Below are 27,188 nucleotides of genomic sequence, written 5' to 3' on the forward strand. Positions count from 1 at the left end.
TGATGTACAATCATTCATTTTCAGTATTTTTAAACTGCCCCTTCATCTATGAAATATCAGGGAAATATACAAGAAAGATTAGGTAGTTGTGTGTATATGTGTGTCGTAAATTGATGACTGATCAAACTAAAAAGAAAAAAGCAGACTAAATGATAGCTGACTTTAAAATACATTAGCAAATATTTATGAGCAGGTGTTCAACTGATGGTAGCAATGGTGCCAGCTGTACTTTTATGGGTGATCTCAAGACACTGGGAGAGCTGCAGTTCACCATGTAATTTGTCTGAAGCTGGGCTTCCAGTGGCAATGCTCATTCCAAGACCTCGCCACCAAGCTAAATTTATAGTCTTTCAAGGGGAGTGCAACCCATTTTGTATACCCAATTGCTGGACATGAGAACCAACTCCATGTTGTCAGATGCTTCAGCTTAATAGCTTACATCCAGCCCACTTTGCAAAACCAGGCACTGGTCTGAACAGCCTCATGCCATGTTACTACAAACACTTTGATAGCCTCACCCAGCAGCTTCTTATAAAATATTTTAACTCGGATGGACTAAGGTAATGGGTGGTATACAAATACAATTCATCATGTGGACAGGATGGGACCCTGTAGCATTCAGAAGCATGGGCAGAAACCCTCCAATGCTTTCTCAAAGTGACCCTGTATATTGAGGGAGGGGAGGGAAAGAAGCATTTTTAAGTCCACTGATGGCCATGGCTAAAGGCAAAAGTATGCAGAGCTGTAAATGTGCATTTTATGCCCCCCCCCTTTTTTTTTACATTAGGCTGATTCTTTCATACTGACACTTCCCTCCCTATCCTCTATCCAGACAAGGAAGAAGCATTGTCAGAGTTCAAGGATACATCCCAGCCAAGCAAAACAACTCAAGGGTGGTGTAAAACCATGTGGGTAAGAGGTCTGGCTTAGGGAAAAAGCGTATTTGTGATAAATGTCTATGCCTGGATGAGGCTTCAATCCCATGCAGCTGGCCTCAGCAGGATACTTCCCACCCAACTGCTATAGAACCAACTCCTAGAATCTGAGGGAGACTACTGGGTCATAAACGCCTACTCAACAAAAACAATTAGAATGGGGCCGTTTATTGCATAATAGAGTTGCAGGTCAGTCAGTTCCAGGTTCATGTAGCAGGTGATGGGAAAGGCTCTGGGATCTCTTGAGAGCCGCTAACAAACTTGTATAGACGGGGAAAGCTAGTTAGGTATGTCTAACATGGTATAAGGCAGTTTCTGAAGTACTTTAAATTCCACCCAAACATCTGAGTGAATAGCTTGTAGGGCAGCGTTAGAAGAAAACATTTAACAGCAAAACCTCTATATTGTGAATAGTTTATTAAAGGCAGAGTTACAAAACATATCAGTGCGGATTTGTTCTTTATCAACTGGCCTGTAAGAGGCGTAATTTTTCCAACTTTGAGCTTTGTCATGTTACGGGCCCTCATGCCATGCTAACTGGGTGCACATGTTCTGCTCCACTCATTGTTAAGCAGCTTTAAACAAAGGCAACTGGACACTGAACTTGACCTATTGCTATTAAAGTAATAAGGACACATACACAAAAAAGTTTCTCCTAAACTGACAATAGTGCCCACTGAGTTTTATTCCAGAACTGAGAACACAACCTATAAAATGTTCTATAAGCTACACTTACATGTAGATTATGCTTTGTTCATACTGGCATTGACTGCAGTGCTGGGATAGAGCCTTACCCGTCATCACTTGCCCTGACCCTTCAAGAGAAAATTCAGGACCAGCACCCATAATTAATGCCAGTGGATATGACAATAAGGCCTAACATCTCATGGTTGTAAAACAGTTTCAGAATTTAAAATACGCTCAGTATAAAATAGAAGGAAGTAAACTTTCTCTTTCCGTGACAGAATGTTAAAAGTGTTTCATAATTGCATGGGACAGAAGCAAGGTGAGCAATTGCTTTCGCTCTCTCTGCTCCCCACCCTGCCTTTTAGTCAGAGACAGACTCTCAAGTGCAATGCTTTCCAAAGTGGCAGTGCTGGAAGAAGTTACTCTTGACCTAATGTGGGACTGATGCTGCTAGGATGTAAATTATAAAGCATAGAGTGACACAGCGTAGCTAAGTGAGGGGAATGTTACAAGTAATATCAAGGTGGGGGCATAAAATATCTAATTTAGGTTAAAAGAGGGCTGTTTCTTGAAGTTTGAGAAGTACTTCCTAGTTCCTGGACTCCTTTGTTCTAGTGCAGCACTGTTCAAACCATCGGAGGTTTCTCAGAGAGGTACAGTGGTACCTCGGATTACAGACCCTTCAGGTTACAAACTCTGCTAACCCGGTAGTACCTCAGGTTGAGAACTTTACTTCAGGATGAGAACGCAAATCGTGCGCTGGCAGCATAGTGGCCCCATTAACTAAAATGGTACCTCAGGTTAAGAACAGTTTCAGGTTAAGAGTGGACCTCTGGAACAAATTAAGTTCTTAACCCAAGGTACCAGTGTATACCAAACCAGAAGACAAACTTCTCCCTTTGACATTAAAGCCACACTACTTCTGCAATGTGCAAGTGAAGGAGACTTTGAGGGTTGTATGCAATCATGCTGTTGATGTGCACACAAAACAATTTCCGCTCCCATAGCAGGGCGCCATATCTATCTTCTCCTTAACTTCTGCTCTGGAGAGGTGCCCCCCCAAGCAAATTTTGGGGGTGTATAGGGAATACAGGTGGGAGTATAGGAAGGTGATGGAAGTTCCACCTGTGTAATAATTGAATTCCACACCAAATATGCTCTAAGTTGTTCGGCTCAAAAAAGGGCAACTATGCAACTCACATGGAGTGAGTGCAGTCTCTGAAACACTCCCAACCAGACTGTCTTGGGAGTGACTAATCAAAGCCTAAAGTCACTGCTTTAGTGTATGCTCCTTTTAAGATACATTGCAGAATTCTAGCAGAGGCCAGAATACAAGACCAAGCCTTTCTTGAGAGAGGCCATAACATTTAAGGAGTTGAAAGGCCCTTAAAGGTTATTGATGCAATGCTATTATTAGAGGCCCATTCAACAAATATATTCAGGACTCAACCATTTTGGTTCATTCGTATCATGCAGAAGTATCCTGTCTTGGCATAGACGTTCAAGGACGTATTTATCTCTAATCCTAAAGGAGAAGGGTCAAGAGGGAAGGACAGTTGTTCAACAGTCTTCTGATGAGTTGCACAACAGGATGGTTCAGCTGCAAAGCAAGCAATATAGAGAAGTGTGGCTGATACTCAAGTTTGCCCATCTCCCCCAAAAGGCAATTCATAAACCAGTTATACTAGTGGAGGCACAGGACTGCAAGTAGGGATAAATAAGAGAGAAGTTAGGACAACCTGTACAGTCTTGAGTTAACCACAAAAATAGTGAGCTGGAGAAACAAAGGTTAAAAGGCACACAAACAACACACATTTTAATTTGAGGGCATAGTTTAAAAAGTTTGACAAATGCCATTAATGCTTAAAAGATAATGGCAGGATTGAGTTAGCAGAGCACAACCCATCCTTTGTTTATAACAGCTCAATTCTAGCTAGTTTACCATAAGATGTAACATGATTTGCCTGTAGTTCCTGGCAAAGGGACATAAAATCATAGAATTCTAGAGTTGGAAGGGACCAACCCAGTTTATTTACTCACATCCCTGATGGTAGACTGAAATTAAATACACAGCTTAAGGTTTTATTTTCTTCCTCCTGAAGCTCTTAATTTTAAATTAATAATACAATATAAGCTTTTTTTAAAAAAAATGATCAAAACAACAGAAATATGTTGGTTATTAGCAAACATTGCTGCTGAACATTTTCATCTTTAGGCTTCGTGTAGTAAAAATCCTCTTCTTCTGTGGAACTGTGATATATTGCATATTTCCACCAGATGGGGTCTTCTTCAAGAAAAGGTTATAGGAAAAGAGATGGCTCTGTTTTGGAGCAGGAGATACAGAAAGCTGTGCCAAAAAACAAAGGAAAAAAGTAATGTGAGGGCATGACATGACATGGGGGTGCAAACTGGGGTTGGCCAAAGGTGTATGGCAAGGTTTTGCAGCTAATTCAGGCTTATGTATATCAAGCAGATGGCATTTCACTTATTTTGTCTTTCACAATTTCTACAATGGCAGTCTCAAGAATGCAAGAAGTAGCTGGCTAGCAACAGTGGTATCCTAAAATTTTCCAGAAAACGGGACACAAATGTTAAGCAAGCCAGCTTCATAGTCCATAAGCAGCATCTCTTATACAAAAGAAAGGAAAAATACTAGCAGTGCACACACAAACATTCAGCAGACTGGATTCTTTAGATCTGTAGAAGGATAGGAGCTACAGATTTGGAATCTGAAACATTTCCCAAGTGACCCCTTTCTCATCTCCCCACTGTTTTTGCCTTGTGGTTGGAGGCAGGGGACCACAATTTCTGGCTGGTGAAGCCAAACATCAAGGTTCTCATCTCTCCCACCCACCTCATCTCCCCTGGCAAGCATATCACTCCTGCAAGCATGCAAATTTGGGTGGAGCCTTTGCAGAGTGGTGCCCAATAATCTTGCTCTGCCCTTCTGCAAGGGAAGGGCCAGTGGGGAGTGTACCAGGTTAGGTGCCACTGCAGAAGATGCTCTGAACACCTTACAGCAGTGACATGAAACACCCAAATCCTTTCGTGAAGAAGCACCAACAGAAAGAGTGGCTGTTCAAAGGTGTGTGTTTCTGCACCTTCCAGGAGTGGTGGCCAGTCTTCCCCACCTTTTCTGTCCCAGAGCAGGAAGGGTTGGCAAGCATTTGTTGGCCCTGTGTGACCAACACTCTCCTAGCAACTTAGAAACAAACCACAACTTTCTTCCCAACTTCAGAGCTAGGACTGTGGTAGGGACTACTGCACCACTGCTGGGGTGATCCTTGCCTCTGCCACTTCCAGGTTCTGAGGGAGGCTGGCAACAAAATATTTGAGAACTGGTTATGGGTTATGGGCTTGCCATAATTTCATGGGAGTGCTGAGAACCCACAAAATGTGGTACTGGGTGCAGAATTCATCCTCTTGAAGATTTAAGCTTTCTTTTTTCCCATTTTTTTTATTTTAAAAGCTGCTGATCCACATTAGCATGAAGATGCTTGTAAGTGTATAGACAGGGCCTAGGGACAAGTAAACAAGATTTGTGGAATGTTTGATTTCTCAGGGCCTTGCAGGTCTTCCTATGCCTAGCAAAAACTACAGGGAGGAAAACATAGAATAATTGTACAGATCATAGAATTTAGAGTTTTAGGGTGTAGAATATGAATATTTGTAGTATGGTGTGGACACTGCCCCATGTATTGGTTTCATATGAATTGGAACAGGGAACGTTTTGAGATTTCCTCCAAAGCAGCATCTACACACCAGAAAAATAGGCTACAAGACCCACCATTCAAGAAAAAGAAAAAGAAGAACTCCTCCACAAAATATAACTAGAACGGAGTTTTTTTATAGTGTCTTTGCCTTACATTTGTTCTTTAATGCCATTTTGCCTTCCTTCATGTCAACTAATGTTCCTTCAATCTCATGTCATAAACAGCCCTGACACTGCTACCTTTGTGACATCTTTTTCCAGTAATGTACAACCCAAACCTCTGAATCACCAGCTGCTTGAAAGACCGGTTTGACACAATTACTCAATCCATAGCTCTTATGGCACCTGTTCCCTTCATGCTGTTTCACTATATACTGTTGGTATCTGACAGTTCTTTCCCTTTTTCCAAGGTGTTTGTCAATGCCTTTTAAATTAGCAATTGGTCCTCTTTAGTTGGCAAAGGACCATTTCTGAGGCTAGCAAGCCACAACATTGTAGTTCTGATAAAGGGTAGCTCAAATTGCCAAGCCAAGTTCACAGATCTTGTCAGGTTGCACTTGTACAACTACCCCTGTCTTCTGCTATTTGATTACTTAAAACTAAATGATCTGAAGCTCAGACCATCTCACTCCTAAGACAACATGATAACTGTGTGTCGCACCTAGATTAAAGCAAGTAACAAGATAATGCAGCATGGCATGCTCTGTTTCAGCGTTCTAGCCAGCCATGCCTTCTTGCAGGATATGCCATTTCATCCCTCCCCGCTTCCAATGGTGAGTCAGCATCCCAGGGCCAATCAAAATGCTCAGTCCTCATTGGGCTGTTCCCCCACTTCTCAAAAATTGTTCCTTGGAGCTTACTAACACCTCCTGTCTTGTGCATGGTTGGTGGCATTTTGGCTACACACACTGATAATGAGTTTTGTTAGTATATAGGAACATCCCCAGAAATTTGCAAAACCAGACAGAGTTGAGAGACAAAGCTAAGCAGGTTGCATTAGAAAGTCACGGTATATGGGCACAGGAAGATATATTACTAATCATGAGCTGTAAGTGAACAGAACAGTTGGGAAGATGACAGTGGGCTGGAAAGTGTCTTAAAATGACCTCTATCATACTAGTTGCAGCTCTACTTATTTATTCCACCTGGCATTTTGCTAGACTTTTTACTAGGTTTGGTGCATCACCACACTGCAATTTGGTATGTGTTGGTCCAACAAGTAAGGATAACTACAGTCAGTGTGGCACAGCATGAATTGTGTTGGGCTTGGAATGAGCACATGTGGATTCCAATTACCATTAAGTCTATAAAGTTCCCCAGATAGCTTTGGAAATGTCACTCACCTCAACCTATCCTATACAGCTTTGCAAAGATACAAAGGGTAACCTGCATACACTGGCCAGGGCTCTTTAGAAGGATGGAATATGAATGGGATAACTGAAATATGTGTAGTCCTGAACTAAGGAAAACTCTTGGACCATAATATAGGCAAGCAAAACACCAACAGGCGGGTGACTGATTGCATGGAACTTGTGCCAATTGCAAGGAGGATTAAGAGAAACATTGAAGATTACAGATACTTATTTGCAGTACACAAAACAGACTATACAAACAAATAAGAGTAATAGGATTATTTTCTATTCTCACCTTGGTTTGAATTAGTGCTTTACAAGTGCTAATGTTGAACTTGTCAACATTGGAATCTTCATTTTCGCTAATGCTAGTCTCCAAAATATCATTCTTGCCTTCTGGAACAGCCTAGTAAACAGAAATCACATGAGATGCTTACAAGTAATCCAGATTCTGCAAACCTATTTAGGAATGTTAACTTTTTCTTTACAGATCAACATCTTTTCTATAGGATCAAGCTGAAACTAAATAGATGCAATTGGAAGCCCCCCAGACCTGGAGCCCAAAGTAATCTGATGCAGCAGAGACTGCTGCAAAACAAAAACAAAACAGCAAGTGAGTCTTAACTTCTGTCTGTCACTTTGTACTGCTTAGATGACCTTATCCAAGTTATAACACCATCACTCTCTGCAGATCCTCACTCTCTTGCTAGCAACAGCCAAGGATGTAAAGTGGTGACAGGGAAAACACAGAACATCAAGATATGGGAAAACCTCCATTGTAAAGAAGGTGAATTCCATGTTATATAAATCCACTGTGCACTTGGAATACTGTGTACAATTCTGATTTCCAAAAAAAGATACTGTAAAGCTGGAAAAGGTTCAGAAAAGGGCAATCAGAATGATAAAAGGGATAGAGCAACTCACCTATGTGGAAAGGTTACATTTGGAGCTATTTAGTTTAGAAAGAAGGCGAGTACAGAGAGACATGTTCAGATGTGGCGGCACATTTTCAGATTACGCATTGTGTGGAGAAAGTGGATAGGGAGTGGACTGGGACACTAGAACCCAATGAAGTTGAATGTTGGAAGATTCAGGGAGGACAAAATATTTTTTTTCAAACAGCGAATAGTTAAACTCTGGAATTCGCTCCTACAAGAGGCAGCGATGGTCACCAACTTCAATGGCTTTAAAAAAGGATTAAACAAATTCATGGAGGATACATTTGTCATGGCTACTAGCTTGGAAGTCGAACGGAATCCTTTCCGGAAGTCCGTTTGACTTCCAAAACCTTCAGAAGCCAAAGCGTGGCTTCCAATTGGCTGCAGGAAGTTCCTCCAGTCAGTGGGAAGACGCGGAAGCCCCATCAGACGTTCAGCTTCCAAAAATAGTTCGCAAACTAGAACAGTCACTTCTGGGTTTGCAACATTCGGGAGTCAAAATGTTCAGGAACTAAGCTATTCGACCTCCAAGGTATGATTGTATTCCCCATCACTTTCTGAGGCAGTATGCTCCTGTATAGTAGCTGAAGGGAACTGCAAGCAGATCCTGCTTGAGGGCTTCCCATAGGCACCTGGTTGTCCAATGCAAGAACAAAATTATGGACTACATGAACCTTTGGTCTGATCCAGCAGGACACTTCTTCGACTCTCTCCTTGGCCAAACCCTCACAGGACACATTTTAGCTTGTATTCCTCACTTCTCCATTTGATGCTTGGGAAATGGAATCATTACGTTCCTGCTGTTTGAGCCAGTGCAAATGCTGCACTAATGAAAAGTTTTCTGGGGTTTTTATATATAGCACTTAGAAAGGACCTGGGATTGAGCCTAATTTCTACAAATTATATGTGAAAACCTGCACTAAAAACGGATTTACTCTTCCTCATTTTAGAAACCAAGCTGCCTAGCACTTTCTTTGTTTAATGTTTCAAATGTGCCAGGATCCAAAGAGCCTCATGTGCTTTTGTACACTGACATGGAGAGGTTCACCAACTCCTCACCCCGCTCCCAGCTGTTGCCTCCATGCCACATTGTACACTCTTTGGAGCCTCCAAATCTCTAGGAGTGGCATCTCAGAAGATGGAAGACACAATGGACTGTTAAAGGGAAGAGAAAGTCTTGCAAAGCCCAAGCAAACACACAGTCCACCACATCTAGCCCTTTGGATCCTGGCCTCATTTGCCAAGGGGCCAAAACTGCTTAGGGACACCATGATTTCTGGAAGAAATGTAAAGCCTCCCCTAAAAATAGAGTCACTACTAATAATACAGATTCTGAATGAAAAAGAAGGTTTCATACTGCCTCCCCCAGCCCACCCTTGCAGTTCATATTTACAGTTCACACTTCATAACAGCAACAAATACAATCTTTTCCATTGTTCTTAAAACATGCAGGGGTAAGCAACAAATTCAGAGCACCTCTGATGTCACTCATCTATGGCAGTCAGCGATGGTGAGAGGCCAGAATTGTGGAATGGGAATGGATGGAAGATGGGGTCAGATGCCCAGAGAAGGAACTGGGGGGAGAACTGGACTGCTTAATGGGCAGCGTGCAGAAGCAAAAGTTGGGAGAGGAGGGAGTAGGCTGGGGAAAGAGGCAGGCCAGATATCTGAGGGGTCATTCATTACCTGTAGTTCAGAGCCCCCAAAAATGCAGGCCTTGTGTCAGCTTAACTGAGAGCAGGCCCAAATAAGTACTGCTGGCATCTCAGAAAAGGAAAAATAAAGTAAATTAAAAGTGACCCAAGTTCTTCTTATACAGATTAAAGCATACTTAAGATGGTATAATGCTTTTTAAAATTTTGTTTTTAAACATATTTCTCTAATTTTGAAAAGCGGATATTCCCAAATGGCATGGCAATATCTTTCGTATGGACTGAACCAGTGCTCATTTAAATCAGCAAAAAACCTCTACACCTGACTCACAACTAGAACCCTTGCATACAAGTTCTGCTAACCACTCCATCATGAACATACAGTACATAGTCAAGGTATTTTCTAACATTATCAGTTAAAATATCAAGGTGCAATTTAAAGTGGCCAGTTATGCCACACAGTACTTAATATTCATTGTGTATTATTTTTATCATCTCTATAGCTAGTCAAATGTTTTCAGTAGAGTAACTCAATAGCAAGCAACAGTTAATAGCATGGCTTCACAAATATACGTGCCAGATTACCAGTGGTGTCCACTCCTCCCTCCCTCAAATTATGCAAAGAACTTGGGGTGGGAGTGTGGGGCTCATCTTACATTTTGCAGTGGCTCTGCAGAAAGCAGAAGCAGCATGAAAGATTTGTGCTACTTCTGCCAAAGAGAGAAAGCAGGGCCACCCAAGAAATTTAGGCACCTGAGGCAAATTAGGAAATCTCCCCGTGAATCATCATTTGTTAAGGACCCCATATACATATACAGTGGTACCTCAGGTTACATACGCTTCATGTTACAGACTCCGCTAACCCAGAAATATTACCTCGGGTTAAGAACTTTGCTTCAGGATGAGAACAGAAATCATGCAGTGGCAGTGCAGTGGCAGCAGGAGGCCGCATTAGCTAAAGTGGTGCTTCAGGTTAAGAACAGTTTCAGGTTAAGAACAGACCTCCAGAACGAATTAAGTTCTTAACCTGAGGTACCACTGTATGTATGTACACACCCTCTTCCCCCTCTCTGCAGATCACCTTCTTTCATTCACGTCTATTTTTGCACATTGCCTCCACTCTGTCCTTTTTGGAATAGACAATAGGGCTCCCAGGAAGGGGAGAAGAGGGAGAACTTGCCAGATGGCTTCCCTTCCCCACTGCCTCACTCCCCGGGTAATGTTAGAAAATCACCCCAGCCTGCAGCAGTTTCTCCAAGCCATGGCCAACACCACCTAAGTCACCCAGGCAAGTAAATGGGGTCCTGGTAGCTGCCCTGCATTGTGTGAGTAGCTGTTCTTAGCTCCATAGGCTATCACTAGTTCTCCTACTAGCTCTTACCTAAGGAAACTACAATATCAAGAAGCCATTGAAAAAGGCTCATCAGGGATTCTGAGAGTTGCTGGTGGTTCTCCGATTGGTTGCAAACAAGGAGCTGGTCTTAAAGGCATAGATGTGCTTTGTTTAATGAATGTTTTACTCAGGATGGGAGGGAGCTAGGTGAGTGGCACCCTGATCCAAATCTGGGTGGGTAGCAGGGGGTGAATCTGCTGCACCTCTCAGCTCTCCAGACCTTGCTGCCCTGAAGCAATGGCCTCACCCTGCTTCATGGGTGGACTGACTCTGAGAGACAAGATACCTTAACTTCTCCATCCACTGGTACACGCGAAGGGAGCAGAGGGAATCAGTAGCAAACACAAATGATGGCAAATAAGGAAAACCAACATTTGTAGATTCCCAAGTTTGGGAAATGCTATTTTTGTTTTCTCTGGCAACCTTAAGACCATAATATCTGTTAATCTTAAAAACAATATGCCATGGTATTCTAGAAAATATTTCAGAAGAGTACCTTTTGATGAGCATCTATTCCAAGCACAGCTAGAAGGTTTTCGTGGTAATGAGATTTGTTCCAAGGACGTCTTAAACTGGAAGGGTTAGTGGATTGAGTAAGAGTTTTCCATAAGTTCCCAGAGTCAGTGCTTTAAAAGGAAATGAAATTCAGATTAATCCAAGATAACAAAACACATATCTCATAGCAAACCACGTTTTCTGCTTACAATTCAAAAGCAGTTCAAGTACAGCTGAAGAGAAGCTAAAACTTTGTCACCCTATCAGAAGGATGGAATAGATGGCACATATGTACTCATATATATATATATATATATATATATATATATATATATATAGTATGTATGTGTGTGTGTGTGTGTGTGTTTGTGTGTGTATAGTGTGTGTGTGTGTGTGTGTGTGTGTATATAGTGTGTGTGTGTGTGTGTGTGTGTGTGTGTGTATATATATATAGTGTGTGTGTGTGTGTGTGTGTGTGTGTATATATATATCTAAGCATATAATTTTTATGTATACTGCTTAGACACTTGGGTAGTTAAGTGGTATATAAATACCTTAAATAAATAATATATTCCTAATCTTCCAATCACCATAGCAAGCCTTAGGCAGTTCTTTGCCCTGTACTCCATCTATAAAGTGGTAGCATTTTGTTCCAATAAAGGCAGATGTTTTTTAGCCTAAAGCAGATTTCACATATTTGTCTGAATAGTCTGTTCAAGGCCAGTTGACAATTATATGCCTTTTGGCAGCTTCACATACATGTTTTAAATTAATCATTATGACTGCAGCAGCAAGTGGTGACTTACATGTGTGAATGAGTTTAACATATCCTTTCAGTGGAGTCAGTTTACACATTCAGCTATCAAGCATTGCTTCCCTCAGAGTGACGTGAATCAAGTACAGTACTGTATATGCATGTGTTTGGCAAATCTCAACATTAACTGTCCCAGAGGCCCCAAAGGGCTCATCTGTCAGATAGGAAATTGAAGAGTATTAGTGACTCTCTAAAGCAGAGTATACAGTGGTGCCTCGCAAGACGAAAAGAATCCATTCCGCGAGTCTCTTCGTCTTGCGGTTTTTTCGTCTTGCGAAGCAACCCTATTAGCGGCTTAGCGGATTAGCGCTATTAGCGTTTTAGCGGCTATTAGCGGCAAAGCGGCAAAGCGGCTATTAGCGGCTTAGAAAAAGGGGGGAAAGCGAAAAAAATCGCAAGACTCGCAAGACCATAGGGAAATTCGTCTTGCGAAGCGCCTCGAAAAACGGAAAACCCTTTCGTCTAGCGGGTTTTTCGTCTTGCGAGGCATTCGTCTTGTGGGGCACCACTGTACTACCGAACTGGAATCTAAACTCAGATTTATTTATTTTTTAAATTATATCCTGCAGTTCTAGAAGTTCTGACGTTCAAGTCAGTGCAAAGCATGAATTAAAAAACAGTCTGCTAAAAAGATGAAACTATAACATCCAACCTGCAATCCCACCAAACAAATACCAAATGAGACACTCCAGACATCTTAAAATAATCCAAAGCAAATGCCAAGGCACAATATAGTTCCAAGTCCATCCCCAATGCTCAACTCCCAGGATTTGACTGAAGGCAATTGATTCAGTTGTCCAGCTGAGCCACTGATTATAGAACCACAGGAATCTAAGCAGCTACAGTAGCACAGGAACCGTTACTCATTCTACTTTGCAGCTAAAATGCATGCAGATGAATTCAGTAAATTGAATTTCTATTCCACTTACTGATTGTCAGCTTTTGGATGATGTATTTTAGTCCCATGATCAGTATGGTTAGTCAAAGTATAGGAGACTTTAAGATTACTACACTTCAAGGAAAGGAGGGTGAAAGTGGTGAATGGGGAGGAGGGGACAAGACTATTGGTCTTGTCCGCTCAATCCACTGCAGCCTATCTTTGCATGCATTATTGTGTATTTTGCAAAGAAATGATTATGCTGAAATTATATTGATTCAATAAATGGTACATACGTAATTCTAACATTAAAATTGAAAGAATCCCACAGAAGTTGATCTCTCGAGGCATTAGGGAGAATCAACACAGTGGGCAGGGAGCTGTTACTGCCAAAACCAAAATAAGACATGTAGGAATAGGAAGCAATGAGGCAGTCAACAGGAATCCTGTTTTATCCAATGAACTCCCACTATTCCAAGCTACCAAAGTTCTAAATTTATGGTATATTCTTGTACCATCACCACATTTTCCAGCAACTTCAGAAGCCTTTCTGCCTTCCAGATACCAGCACAGCCCAAATCCTTGCACTAGATACAAGAACAATTATTAAACAGTTACCAAAGTTGTTTCGTTGTACATTCAGGAATGTTTGTGTCTTCTGTTTTTGTATAAAGTACTTGATCCAAGCTGCTAATTTTCTCCAAGAACTGTGGTACAGCAACTTCTGGAAAACTCAGTTTAATAATATCTTCAGAGCTGAGGACAGCCTGGAGAAAGCAAGGTAATGATTGAGGCCGATGCTTTGCTGTTTTATACAATGACATACAGCATAATTTCCTGCATCCTCTGAAATATTCCTCCTTACTTCCTACCAGAGAGCTAAGTCATAAGAGGATTTCAGATACACTTGGACAACTCAACACTACACAATCCCAGGCCCAGGATAGGGAAAATACTGTGATACTCTATTAGAGGGTAGCCAATGTAGTGCCTTCCAGATGTTGTTAGGCTCCAGTGATATAGGAGGGGTTTCCAAAAAAAAAATTGTTTTTGTTTTAGTGCTTAACTTTTTTGTGGAAAAGTTTCCATTTCATAAGTTTACTAGTGTTGGAAGCACCACACAGGCTACCCCAACTCTAATGTACTGAACAAACCCATGCAAGACTGGAGGCTCCCACCTCTGTGTAACTATTCGGGTCTTACAGTCATTCTTACAATGCTGTAGAAAAACTTAAGAAGTTTCAGTCTTATCTAGTTATCACCTCTGTGCACAACATCCTCAACTCACTGCACCATCTTGGAGGTCCCCCATCTCTTGTACAGACATCTATGGTGATTTTTTTTAATCAACATGTCTATGTACTCAATTAATCACTGCCATTTTATTATTTTGATTCTTTAATAATAGACAATACAAAGGAGGAAAAATGTGTTGGAATGACAATTAGAGGAGGGGAAGCTATAAATATCTCATTTGAAATGTATCGGTATTGGGTGTTAACACACTGTCATTTAATTCACTGATGACTCTACATCCAATGGGATGATATAATGGTTGCCCAAACAAAAACCCCAGAGGCCACCACAATCAATAAGATTAAACAGTCAGTGGGCAAGTAAGTTAGCGGGCTACATGGGTAATGGAGAAGCAAAAATGCTCCAGGAAGCAGAAGCAGCTGCCACCAAGGAAACAAAACCGAACAGCAATCATAGGCAAAGAGAGAATTGGCGGGGGAGGTTGCCAAATGAACAGTAAATATTAAAACCGAGGACTATTCAACAGAAGTCTACTTATAACAGCAGTTGTAATGTCACAAGGGAAAAATGTGTGACAGCTGAAGGTATGTGCTCCTTACTCACTTGCATGACTCTTACTCATGTAAGTAAGCTCATTGGAATTCACACAGTGCCTTATTCTTCTTAAAAGGGTACCTGTGTGACTAAGGATTAGGTAATCACAAATGGGAGCTGCAACAGAGTGCTGCTGTTCAGGATGCCAGCTATGTCTTATTCTAGAATTCTCCATTCCACCTCCAGTCTGTTAGCTTTTCATGGCCACTGAGCAAGCTCAGTTTTCACTGGGCCATTTTGGGGGTTTTCCCCTGACTTAGGCCTTTCCTGCCCATACATTTTCGTTTATTGGCACTTCTGCAAACCTTTGGGCTTTCCCAAGCCTGCTGGTATATTGCACTTGTATTGTGATGGTGTTCTTTTAGCTACGTAACAGCTTCAGCATAAAAAATGGAGGGAATGGTAGTTTTGTTGAATATCAAAATGGTTTCCATTATATGAAGATCTATTTAATATTTAAAAGTTCTTAACATTTTGAGTTGCAACAAAATACTAAGCAAGAGTCAATTTCACAAGTTTCATTCACAGTTAGACCAAGAATGCAAAATTCTACAGACCAAAACTGATTGTTGCACAGACACATAATGCTTGCACTGGGAGATGGTAGCAACAAAACAGGAAAAGGGAGCCATTTGAAGAATGCATCTGTTTAAAATATATTTCTACCTTTATCATATTCAGTTGTGCTATGTTTACCATATAGCAAAATAAAAAAGGAAGTGAATTGATGTTGCCATCAGTTCCTTACTGCATTTAATGAAGCAATGTGTTTTAGTTCCGTGTTGCCAAATATTTAAAGGTGACACCATGGAAACTAACAAAATGTATAGCATTCTTAGACAGGAGAGAACAGGACTCTGAAGAGGAGGTGGATCATTCTTAACTTATTAAAACATACCTTCACTGAAGTGTTAGCAAATGTTTCTTTTCTGTTGTGTCCAGTTGTTTTGGAAAAAACCTGTCTGCATGAGGTAGTGAGGCAGCTGTCACTGACATCCGCATCATTTGTGTAAGTTTGTTTTCCATTTGGCTTCTCCAAAGACTCCAAGGTGTTGCTTAAATTTTCCTGCTTGACCTCACTGAAACCTTCAAAATCACCCCAAGTACTGCTGGATTCCACCAAGCTGGTGTCAGGACTCTCCAGCGATGCTTCATAAACCCTTTGGTCACCACACTTGACAGGAAGGCTTTTCTGAATCATTTCCAGTTCTGAGCTTTCATCAAAATTTCCATTTTGGTTTAGACAACGTACATAAGTTCCACTGCTGTTTTCACTGAGAGAGGTGGCACCCGTCTCTGTTGACAGAGGTTTCAAAATTGACTGGCTTGAAACTTCCGCACTACTATGTATTTCCACTAAATTCTGGTCTTGCATTTTTCTGTTATCACAACAATAAAATTCATGAACATCAACAAAAAAACATGGCTGATAGCAAAAGACAAAACTGTTAATGTTTCAAAAACATAATGGGTACTTCATTGTGCCTTGAATAGCTTGCAAAAATGTAGCTTAGCAAAACAGTGCGTACTTCAAGGTCTCCCTAAGTCATCAATGCAGTGCTTGTTTTTCAGTCTTAACTTGCTTCTCAATCCAGATTTCAGGCTGCAAAAAAAGGGTTATAAATAAAGACCTTTCTGATAATGCTGTGTGTAAGGCTTACAAAAGATAAACGATTAGGCAAGAAAAACGTTTATGCTTGGACAAATACATTCCAATGCAATGCAGTGAATTCTTGCAAGAACAGAAACATAACAAAAAGATTAGCCCGGCTGAATTTTTACCTACAGCGACTGGGATTTGTGTTTCTCCAATAGCAGCCTCTTGTGTGACATGGTGAGCTGCTTTCAAAACTGAGGTCTTTCAACACACTTTGTACCATGTGATTCACTGAGCCACCTATGAACACTACAAATCTGAAGGGGCTTAATCATATTTCCATGTCTGCAGGAAACACTGGAAATGTAGTGGAGGGAGATAAGAATCTCTAACATAACTATGAGCACCTTAAACTATAATTTCCTGGATTTTTGGGAGGTGGGGCAGAAACAATTGTTAGAACATGTTATAAAACTGATATGTTTGAATGAAAAATACACCTGTCTTCAATAATTTTTCATTATTCAAGTAAAAACCTTTATCATATGCTCCTAAAGATATTTTAAACTAGCTTAAGAAACCTGCATAGGAAAGATGCACAGGGCAAACCTATACATGTTTACACAGAAATAAGCCCCCCCATACTCAGTGGGATTTACTTCAGATAAGTGTATACAGCATTGGACCCCAAGCCACAGCACAATAGGCTATTTTCCTGCCTAAAGATATTCCCATCTCACTAAATAAACCTTGTAAAACAGATTCTCTACAGCCTTACACTCCTTAAAAGCTAGCCTTCCTCAAATAAAACCCATCTAACAAGTTGGGAAACATTGTTGAGTAAGGTGCACCCAACAGGGGAACTGCTTGGTGTTTAAAAATATAATTCTAGGCTAGCAAGTGATAAAATAAGGTGATTGAAATCTGCAGAACTAGCAGCATACTCTTTGGCAGATGTGGTTTTTAATGTCAATGCTTTGGGGTTTTTGGTTCCTCTTTGTATTTTCACATAGTCTGCAACTACACAAACCAAAATGAAATAAATGTTGGGGAAAGACCCCCCCCCCACTCCCAACCCAAGAAGCAATATGCTGGGGACCATTATGTTCTCTTTGCATGAATAAGAGCATTCAGCTATACTGTGGAGTTAGGTTGTCTCACTGTGGAACTAGGGTTTTTTTTCTTTTGTTGGTGAAACTATTCTTGTTTCTGAGACCAATATTTACAACTCATAATTCAGAAAGAAGTTACCACAAGTTGCAAGTAGGTGACTTCTCCCCTTTCTCCACTGATAGAGCAAGCAGACATTATTATTAGAAGATGATGTCACCTTTTCCCAGCCGTACCCTGAATAATTTGTAGTGGAATCTATGGGATAATTTGATGCCAATCTGTGCAGGCTTATCACTGTATTTTTGGTCTACTGTAGATATCACTATTCTCCTGTTGCTGACAGAATGAGATATGGAGGGAATGAGATGCTAACCTATAGCAACAGCTTAAATGGCTAACACAATTCAAGCTTCCAAGTCACCTCTGATTTCAGAAAATTGTGGGGAGGAGCTCAGTGTTGCAGCACCTATTTATAATTGGTGATGCCGGAGATCAAGGCTAACAACCTTTTGCAAGAGAAGTATTTCCAGTAGAGCTGAGCTGAAATTTTCTCTCAGAAAATCTGAGAATCTTTTAATTTTTGCTTTGGGGGGGGGGGCCTGAAGAAAAAGAACAGAGGGCCATTTTGCCAAATATTCTCCACCATTTTCCTTCCAGAATGCCCTACAATGACACTTGATCTTGGGATCAGTGGAGAATGCAAAATGGTTGCCTGGCTGCCGACACAGTTGCTCCTGGCAGCAGTACCAAAAAGAACCTTAGGTAAAAAGAAAAAAAAGTCATGTCACTACTAACTGTTGGAGAAGTTCTGTTCTGTCCTTGAATATTCAGCAAAATTATTCCCCCATCCCCTCACCCCCATTTCACCACCCATGAATAGGGTACAGATTTTACAAGGCCATTGTTGCTCAGCTCTAATTTCAGGAATCAAGCTTGTGGAAGAACTCTCTGCAAAACCGTGGAGAGCCTTTGCCAGTGAGGAGTAGACTAGCACTGTAAGGCTAGATGAACTAACTTAAAGGGAGATTTGAGGGTTCATAGAGTTTAGTGCACAAGGCTGGAAATTAATAGGCATAGTCAACCAGCTTGTTAACAATGAATGTATGCAGACCCCTAGGAATTTGAAAGATTGTTTCCAACCTAGGTGTTAAACATTCCTGTTTGTTGCCTTTAACTGCAGGAAGCAACACATTACATTTTGAGGCAAGACTTTTTCTGGCATTTATATTTGGAGGTGCTAACAGCGGATTAAATAAAATAGGGCATTCTGCATGCACAGAGCTGTATCAAAAACCACTAAAAGACAACTTCCACTGCCAGTCACAACAGCTGTATGCATTCTTGGGGCAGATTCTCACCATACGGTACATATTAAATTACATATGGGGAATTATTTTCCAGTCAAAACATGGATTGCCTTGGGGTTGTCTTTGAGTGGGGCTATCTCTCTCTCTCTGCCACCCCCATTTCCCCTCTCCCACTCCTCCCTGCCCACACACCCCTTTTCTCTTCTTCACCAGAGTCTATCTGCACAAATTAGGCCTGAGGCTGCTCTAGGAAGGCCACCTCTAGTTTCAATTTCTAGTGAAGTTGTTACTTTGAGTTGCTTTTTTTAAAAGCTCCCACTCCCAGTCTCATTTGGCATCACACACCATCGTTGTCACCTCAGTTTTACACTAGGAGATGAACTGAGAAAATGATACATATTGAATTACCATACAGTATTTACTCAAATCTAACGCTCGCCTTTTTTGGTTTCAAAAATTAAGGTGCGCATTAGATTCGATAGCACATTTACATTCACCAGCAAATACTATTTTGGTTTCAAGGTTCTGAAAACTGAGGTGTGCATTAGATTAGATGGTGCATTAGACTCAAGTAAATACAGTATCTGTACTCTTAACTTCTGTTAACTTCTTCACCGTGTTGTAATGAGTTTAAAAGTTTTAAAGAAGCCAGTGGTTGAATAATTGAAGCATGGGAATGGGATGTTAGGATAGGTAACTTTCTAAGCAAGCCATCAAATGTCAGAGAGAACATGTGGAAAGCATTTTTAAAAATTCATTTATATAATGGGGATTTATCTGTTTGAAGTACAGAAAGATCTGATACATAGCAGTTGCAAAAATGAGCTGTCCATTCCCCCCATAATGATAAGCTCTCTAAGGCAGCAACCTTGTAATTTTTGAGTACTAACATTTGCTAGAGGTTTTTAAAAACCTTTTAGAAGCTATTGTAAATAAATAAACAAACCTGCACACTGTTTTGAGATCAGTTATTAGGACATGCAATAACTGTTCACCATGACACATTTCCCTAGTGAAAAGGTACTTGTTAAATAGATCAAGTCTTATTAATGATCCGTTAAAAGAAAATACGATGAAGATGTTCTATAGATGGTATATGACACCGGTGAAATTGGCGAAGATGTATAAGACATGCAATAGGTGCTGGAAGTGTAAGGATAAGGAGGGTACTTTCTATCACATGTGGTGGGGCTGCGGGAAGGTGAAAGACTTCTGGGAGAAAATATACAATGAGTTAAAGAAGATCTTAAAGTATACGTTTAGAAAGGAGCCAGAGGTCTTTTTATTAGGAATAGTAGGAAAGGAGATAAAAAGGGAAGACCGCAAATTTTTTAGATATGCAATTACAGCCGCAAGAGTGGTATTGGCCCAGAGATGGAGACAGCAAGAAATACCGACCATAGAAGATTGGAGAATAAAATTGTTAGAATACGCAGAGCTAGATAAATTGACAGGGAAGATTAGATACTTAAGAGACCAAAAGTTCATCGGGGACTGGGAGAAATATGTAGAGTATCTGGAATGCTTAAGTAAAGGATAGACGACGCTTAAGGGATTTAAAGAAGCACTGTAAAAAAGTAATAAGTATTGTTTAAAGGGAATAGGAGGAAAAGAGATAAATAATGTCAATACAAGTCTGATGAATGCGTAATGAAAGTGACGAATACGGATGATTTACGGGACAGCTGAGGGAAGTACAAAAGAGAAAGAAGTTATGAAAATGATGTGAAACTATTGTGTGTATATATATATATATATATATATATATATATATATATATTATGTTTTTGTTGTTGTTGTTGTTTTGTTTTGTCTTATGTTTAATAATAAAAATTATATGGAAAAAAAGAAAAAAAAAAGTCTTATTAATGATCCATTTTGACACATATCTGAACAAGTTAAAAAAAAAAGTAATGTTCTTTGGGCGATAAACCTGTACACATTCACTGAGGCAGAAGTCTGATGAAGAAAGTAGGACATGCTACAGAATTAGGCTGCTGCTGCTCTCCTCTGCTTCAAGCTACTGTCTGCAGTAGAGTTTAACAACAACACCATTCTACCTCACACTTTTTCGGTGAGAACTGTCAAGACAATATATGCAAAGTGACCTGAAACACTTAGGAAAAACGCTATAAATCAGGGGTGGGGAACCCATGGCCCTCCAGATGTTGTTGGACTTCAGCTCCCATAAGCCCCAAATAGTGTAGCCAATGATCAGGAATGATGGAAGTTGGAATCCAACAGGTTCCCCATCACTGAAAGATAGATAGATAAGATATATTTTAATGTGATGCTAAACTTTTATTTATGCCAACTGTATACTGCTCAGGCACCCACACTTTCATTAAATCATTAAAAAAATACAAGAAACAATTTCCATTTTCATCTGGGGTTGTTGTTTTTTAAATTAACTGCTGAGCTTTGGATTATTTTTATACATTTATTTACACCCCACCTTTCCCCCTGATGGAACTCTGCTTCGTTCAGTTCAAGTGGTGTGTGTGTGTTTCTAGCTCTCCATTTTAAAGCTTAATGGTTTGTACATGGGTTTACAGTGGTACCTCGGGTTACATGCACTTCAGGTTACATACGCTTCAGGTTACAGACTCCGCTAACCCAGAAATAGTACATCGGGTTAAGAACTTTACCTCAGGATGAGAACAGAAATCGCGCGGCGGCGGGAGGCCCCATTAGCTAAAGTGGTGCTTCAGGTTAAGAACAGTTTCAGGTTAAGAACGGACCTCCGGAACGAATTAAGTACTTAACCAGAGGTACCACTGTATGTTCAATTTCACAGTGGCAAACCTCCTCAGGGGCGCTTTTACATCCTGAAAGGCAGCTCAGAAGAAATATCTTATAGCAAGTAGGCTCAGCTAGGTAGAGCACGAGACTCTTCATCTCAGGGCCCTGGGTTCAAGCCCGCACCGTGGGCAAGCAGGGATTGGACTAGATGACCCCCAACTCTGGCAATCCTATGAAGTATTAACAAACCATTCAGCTTTGAGGGGCACCTATATTTTGAAACCAAAGGCTTTTGTATATGGCAATTTTTATTATTTTTTATAAAGAGAATTAAAGAATTCATGGGCACGCTTTTAAATTCTGAGAGGCAGAACAAAATAACACTTAATTTGAGGAATAACATTTTAAAAACCAGTTAAGTTTTACAAGAACAACGACAAGAACAATTGGGAAGCCTTAAAATCTGCACTGCCTGCTGAACAGCGGTTATTTAGGCTGCCTACCTGCTGTCTGCCCACCTCCTCCACCTTCCCCTTCGCCCCCTGCTCGGCGGAAGGGAGCTCGAGCACCTCGGCCTGAGGAGAAGGAGGCGGTGGCTGAGCCCCAGAAGGCCCGCGCGGTGAGGGAATAGGGAGCCAAGTGAGTGACCGTTAGGGAGGCCAGTGACGAAAAACGGGGAGAAAGCGCGCGCGCGCGTCGAGGAGGAGGGGGGTCGCTTACCTGCTCCACCTCGCGCACCTTCCTCCCTCAGCCGACAACGGCTCTCTGACAGCTCCTGGGAAAGAGGCGAGGGGGCGGGGCAGGACGCAGGTGCCGGCCTGCGCGCGTCAGAGAGGCGGACCCGATTGGCTGGGTTCGCCAGACGGGGGGCGGAGCTTGAGCCTGGCACAGCGCGTTCTGCGGGCGCGGGGGCGGGGCATAGGAAGCCGACAAACACACAAACACCGCACGCAGGCACGCGGAGGCGTGGCCTGAGGTGTTGTTAGGGAGGATGGAACCCGCGGGGGGGGGAGGGGGACGCAGGTGCCGGCCTGCGCGTCAGAGAGGCGGACCCGATTGGCCGGGGTTCGACGGACGGAGAGGGGAGGGTGGAGCTTGAGCTCGGCACAGCGCGGAGGCGGGGAATGCAAAGAAGCGCGGACAGACGACGCACGCACGCGGGGGCGTGGCCTAAGGTGGTGCTGTGTGGGAAGGGTAGCCGCGCCGCGCGTGCTAAGGCTGGCTGGCATTTTAACCATAGAGATAGGAAGCGGGAAAAACTGTAGAGTTGCACGCTGCCTAAAACTTCTATTTCTGCAGAATAAGATATAATAAGTGGGAGAAAGCAGCACTGGCCATTGGGCCAGATTTCCCCCTGTGTCTTCCTTAATGAGGCAGGGTTTCCTCAGCCTTCGAAAGGCGTATAACGGCCGGAGCATAGGGCGCTATCTCAAAAGGTATTTCTAAAAATGAAAACGGACACTTTGGAACTCCCTGCCTCTTGATAAAAAGCAGAGACATCACCTTGCCAACAAAGGTCCGATTAGTTAAAGCTATGGTTTTCCCAGTAGTGATGTATGGAAGTGAGAGCTGGACCATAAAGAAGGCTGATCGCCGAAGAATTGATGCTTTTGAATTATGGTGCTGGAGGAGACTCCGGAGAGTCCCATGGACTGCAAGAAGATCAAACCTCTCCATTGTGAAGGAAATCAGCCCTGAGTGCTCACTGGAAGGACAGATCCTGAAGCTGAGACTCCAATATTTTGGCCACCTCATGAGAAGAGAAGACTCCCTGGAAAAGACCCTGATGTTGGGAAAGATGGAGGGCACAAGGAGAAGGGGACGACAGAGGACGAAATGGTTGGACAGCGTTCTCGAAGCTACCAGCATCAGTTTGACCAAACTGCGGGAGGCAATGGAAGACAGGAGTGCCTGGCGTGCTCTGGTCCATGGGGTCACGAAGAGTCGGACACAACTAAACGACTGAACAACAACAAGCCTCTTGATATCAGGCAGGCACCTTCCCTGTATTCCTTTTGGCGCCTGCTGGACACATGCCTATTTCGACAAGCCCACCCGGATGTTTAGAGAGTTTGTCTGAGTTTTAATTTGTTTTAGTCTGTTCGGTTGCGGTTTTAACTTCCTGTATATTTTTTAAAAATTATGGTTGCAATTATTTTCTTTTAAGTGATGATTTTATTGTCTTATCTTTTTTTGTGAACGGCTTTGAAGTTTCTTCTACAATCAAGCGGCATTTAAATTTTGTGGAACAGAATTAATAATAAATAAATAAATAACATGTCTATATCGTGCGGAGGGAGGGGGAAGCAGTGGCTTGCAACAGTCATACACTGTAGTCCCCGGTTCGTATTTCAGGTTAGAGGAGAGGTTGGCTCGGATGTACAGTGAAACAACAACCATGCAGTAGGCCCCTTGGACTGAAACAAAAGTCAGTCTGTTCAAAGTTTCCCCTGCCCTGTCCAAGCCCAAATACAGTGTTTGACCGCATGCAGAAACCTTGTGTCCAGTCAACTAGCATGCAGACAGAAACATCACACCTTCAATTCTGTAATTCTAGGCCTGGCTACTCAGAAGTGTGTGTAAACGACCACAGCATATATGTGTGTGTGCATCAAAACCAGCGCATTTCCTTTTACTCGAAATAAGTTCGGAGAACACCATATCCCATTTGCCTACCGCCTTTTGTTTCTGGTTGGACACACTGCCCCTGCCCAATCACAGCTATGCTGAAACTCTAGATTTCCCCGTTGTCTTCTGTGAGAAGCTGTTACTTCTGCTTCAGAGGAGCCGGAAAAAAGAAGAAACCAGGAAATTCCACCTTCAGACCACAGATTCTATGACTCATCCTCCTCAAACCCCTTGCTTTGCGCAACAGTTTCGCCTGATGAAGAGGGATGCACATTTCGATCGATCCCTTTCTGTCTCAAGAACGTCCCACTCTGAAGGCCTTGACCTCAGCTTGTAGTCAGAGAGGATAGAGCTGTACCATCATGAGCCCAAGTTTGGATGACCAGCTTTGCTTCTGAAATATACTTGGAGTCAAGAGTGGATTTCATGTTCTTTATTCAGCTCATAGTGGTGAGGAGGAATTGAAGTTCCTGCAGAGTGTCTGCTTTATATACATTATTTACACAATGGGCCCCATGTGATTGGCTAATTTCGGGATTCTCCTGTAGGCCAATCAGGTTGCGGATTCACTTCCACCTAGAGCTGGATTGGGTGGCTCCTATGGACCAATCAGTCTGCTGCATTCTGGATCCTATTGTTCTCGGACCAATTAGACTGCTGCATTCTGAATCCTATTGTTCTAGGACCAATCAGACTGCTGCATTCTGAATCCTATTATTCTAGGACCAATCAAGCTGCTGCATTTTGGATCCTATTCAACTCAGTACATAACAGCTTCACTCAGTGTGGCCTGGGAGAGGGATAAACAGCAGAGGTTTATCTCCAGGAAGCATAAGAGGAGCCTTCTACATACAGTGGTGCCTCGCAAGACGAAAAGAATCTGTTCCGCGAGTCTCTTCGTCTTGCGTTTTTTTCTTGTCTTGCGAAGCAAGCCCATTAGCGGATTAGCGCTATTAGCGGCTTAGGGGCTTAGCGGATCAGCTGATAAGCGGCTTAGCGGATCAGCTGTTAAGCGGCTTAGTGGATCAGCTGTTAAGCGGCTTAGCGGCTTAGAAAAAGGGGGGGGAGGAAAAAAACCCACAGGAACTTGCAAGACATTTTCGTCTTGCGAAGCAAGCCCATAGGAAATTCGTTTTGCGAAGCACCTCCAAAACAGAAAACCCTTTCGTCTAGCGGGTTTTCCCTCTTGCGAGGCATTCGTCTTGCGGGGCACCACTGTAATTCTAGTCCAGCATCTTGTTTTTACGGGGGCCAACCAGATGCCTGCAGGAAACCCGAAAGCAGGACCTGAGCACAAGCGCTGTCTCCCTTCTTGTGGTTTCCGGCAACTTGTGCTCAAAAGCATCGTTGCCTCCAACTCTGAAGTCTGAGCATAACCGTTGTTGCTAGTAGCCGCTGCACGTCTTATGCCTCTGACTTGTCCTCCTGCCTTGCTGTCCTATTCACAGGACAGCAACTGAACTTATAACCATCAGAGAAGGCAGAGTCGTTGATAGGCATGCCTGGGCAAAGATCTTGCCAGACCAGTTCCTGTGCTCATGCTAATTCTAGATCATTCACCATCAGGACCATATCCAGACTGTCACTAGTTTGCAGGTGGAGTTATGTGACCCCGGAGCGAGCCCTGTATAGGAAAGCTTTTTTAAATATTTAATGTTTTATTATGTTTTTATATATTTTGGAAGCCACCCAGAGTGGCTGGGACAACCCGGTCAGAAGGGCAGGGTATAAATAATAAAATTATTATGGAATAGGATGTCCCTATTTCCATCAGAGAAATGTTGGAGGGTATGGTACGCTACCTATGACCAGCTGACATGGGAAATTGTCCTGAAACAGGGTCAGGGAACCTATGGCCCCTGCCACAACACCTGGAGGTTTCCTGTCCTAAAAGAAACAGTCGTTTTGAACCTTGGCCTTCAGGACAGAATGATGCGGTAAGCCTCTTCCCAGAGAGAAAGCAGATTTTTTAAAGCTGCAATGCTAACATGCTTACTAATAGGGAGCAATGCTGAAGTTTACATGTTGCTAGGGAGTACATCTTAGTACACAGTACTACTACCTAGTACGGTGGTACAGTGGTACCTCAGGTTAAGTACTTAATTCGTTCCAGAGGTCCGTACTTAACCTGAAGCACCACTTTAGCTAATGGGGCCTCTTGCTGCTGCCGCGCCGCCAGAGCCCGATTTCTGTTCTCATCCTGAAGCAAAGTTCTTAACCTGAAGCACTATTTCTGGGTTAGCGGAGTCTGTAACCTGAAGCGTATGTAACCTGAAGCATATGTAACTTGAGGTACCACTGTACCTTGGGTTAAGAACTTAATTTGTTCTGGAAGTCCAATTTTAACCTGAAACTGTTCTTAACCTGAGGTATCACTTTAGCAAATGGGGCCTTGCTCAGCTGCCAGAGCACGATTTCTGTTCTCATCCTGAAGCAAAGTTCTTAACCCGAGGTACTTTTTCTGGGTTAGTGGAGTCTGTAACCTGAAGCGTCTGTAACCCGAAGTACCACTGTACACAGCACGGATGGCGCTATGGTCTAAACCACCGAGCCTAGGGCTTGCCAATCAGAAGGTTGGAGTTTCGAATCCCTGCAACAGAGTGAGCTCCCATTGCTTGGTCCCTGCTCCTGCCAACCTAGAGAATCGAAAGCACGTCAAAGTGCAAGTAGATAAATAGGTACCACTCTGGCGGGAAGGTTTCCTTGCGCTGCTGTGGTTCGTCAGAAGCGGCTTAGTCATGCTGGCCACATGACCCAGAAGCTGTACGCTGGCTCCCTCAGCCAGTAAAGCGAGATGAGCGCCACAACTCCAGAGTCGTCCTTGACTGGAGCTAACCGTCAGGGGTCCCTTTACCTTTACATCCTATTAGATGCAGTGGGCTGACACCCAAGGAAGCATGTAAGAGTTTGTCATTGTGCTTTTCAAAAATCTATGCTCTGGCCACAGGCTTAGAAAAACAGGCTTCAGCTGCTTCATGTTCCTGTGAGACTAAGGTGGAGGAGGGGAGGCTCGCAGCTCCAGGCAACTTGCCAACCTACTGTGGCAGTATGCACAGAAGCAGAAACAATAGCTCTCTGCCCAGGGTCAGTCCGGG

At 42.4% G+C, this 27,188-nt stretch overlaps 2 protein-coding genes and 2 long non-coding RNA genes across 8 annotated transcripts in view; 2 read left to right on the top strand and 2 right to left on the bottom strand.

The window, feature by feature from the left end:
• The window catches only part of LOC309345425, a 469,580-nt gene that overhangs the window by 380,856 nt on the left and 61,536 nt on the right, over positions 1 to 27,188 (bottom strand). The window lies entirely within an intron of this gene.
• Positions 111 to 8,577, top strand: LOC309344946. Of its 3 annotated transcripts, none has more exons than XR_014157947.1 (2): positions 111 to 908; positions 7,177 to 8,577. It is a non-coding gene; the product is annotated as an uncharacterized lncRNA (long non-coding RNA). The 3 variants fall into 3 exon arrangements; XR_014157948.1 differs by lacking the exon at positions 111 to 908 and adding an exon at positions 3,978 to 4,707; XR_014157949.1 differs by lacking the exon at positions 111 to 908 and adding an exon at positions 4,799 to 6,107.
• CLBA1 (clathrin binding box of aftiphilin containing 1) lies at positions 1,336 to 22,346 on the bottom strand. 3 transcript variants are annotated; one of them, XM_081865022.1, is made up of 6 exons: positions 22,186 to 22,346; positions 15,605 to 16,309; positions 13,474 to 13,622; positions 11,166 to 11,295; positions 6,982 to 7,092; positions 1,336 to 3,969 (listed from the first exon to the last, which is right to left on the bottom strand). In XM_081865022.1, the coding sequence occupies exons 2-6, from the start codon at positions 16,079 to 16,081 to the stop codon at positions 3,802 to 3,804; spliced, it is 1,035 nt and encodes a 344-aa protein (XP_081721148.1). In that variant the 5' UTR covers positions 16,082 to 16,309; positions 22,186 to 22,346; the 3' UTR covers positions 1,336 to 3,801. The 3 variants fall into 3 exon arrangements, with proteins under 3 accessions (XP_081721148.1, XP_081721149.1, XP_081721150.1); XM_081865023.1 differs by lacking the exon at positions 22,186 to 22,346 and adding an exon at positions 21,969 to 22,126; XM_081865024.1 differs by lacking the exon at positions 22,186 to 22,346 and adding an exon at positions 20,665 to 20,719 and having other exon boundaries at positions 15,605 to 16,337.
• LOC309342186 (inverted formin-2-like) overlaps positions 25,979 to 27,188 on the top strand; it is a 28,104-nt gene continuing 26,894 nt past the window's right edge. The window contains exon 1 of the mRNA XM_081862544.1: positions 25,979 to 26,030. The gene's annotated coding sequence lies outside the window, so the exon portion shown is untranslated. The remainder of the gene's footprint in view (positions 26,031 to 27,188) is intronic.

The sequence above is a fragment of the Podarcis erhardii genome (assembly GCF_964252035.2).
Source record: "Podarcis erhardii genome assembly, chromosome: 1".
Classification (NCBI taxonomy): domain Eukaryota; kingdom Metazoa; phylum Chordata; class Lepidosauria; order Squamata; family Lacertidae; genus Podarcis; species Podarcis erhardii.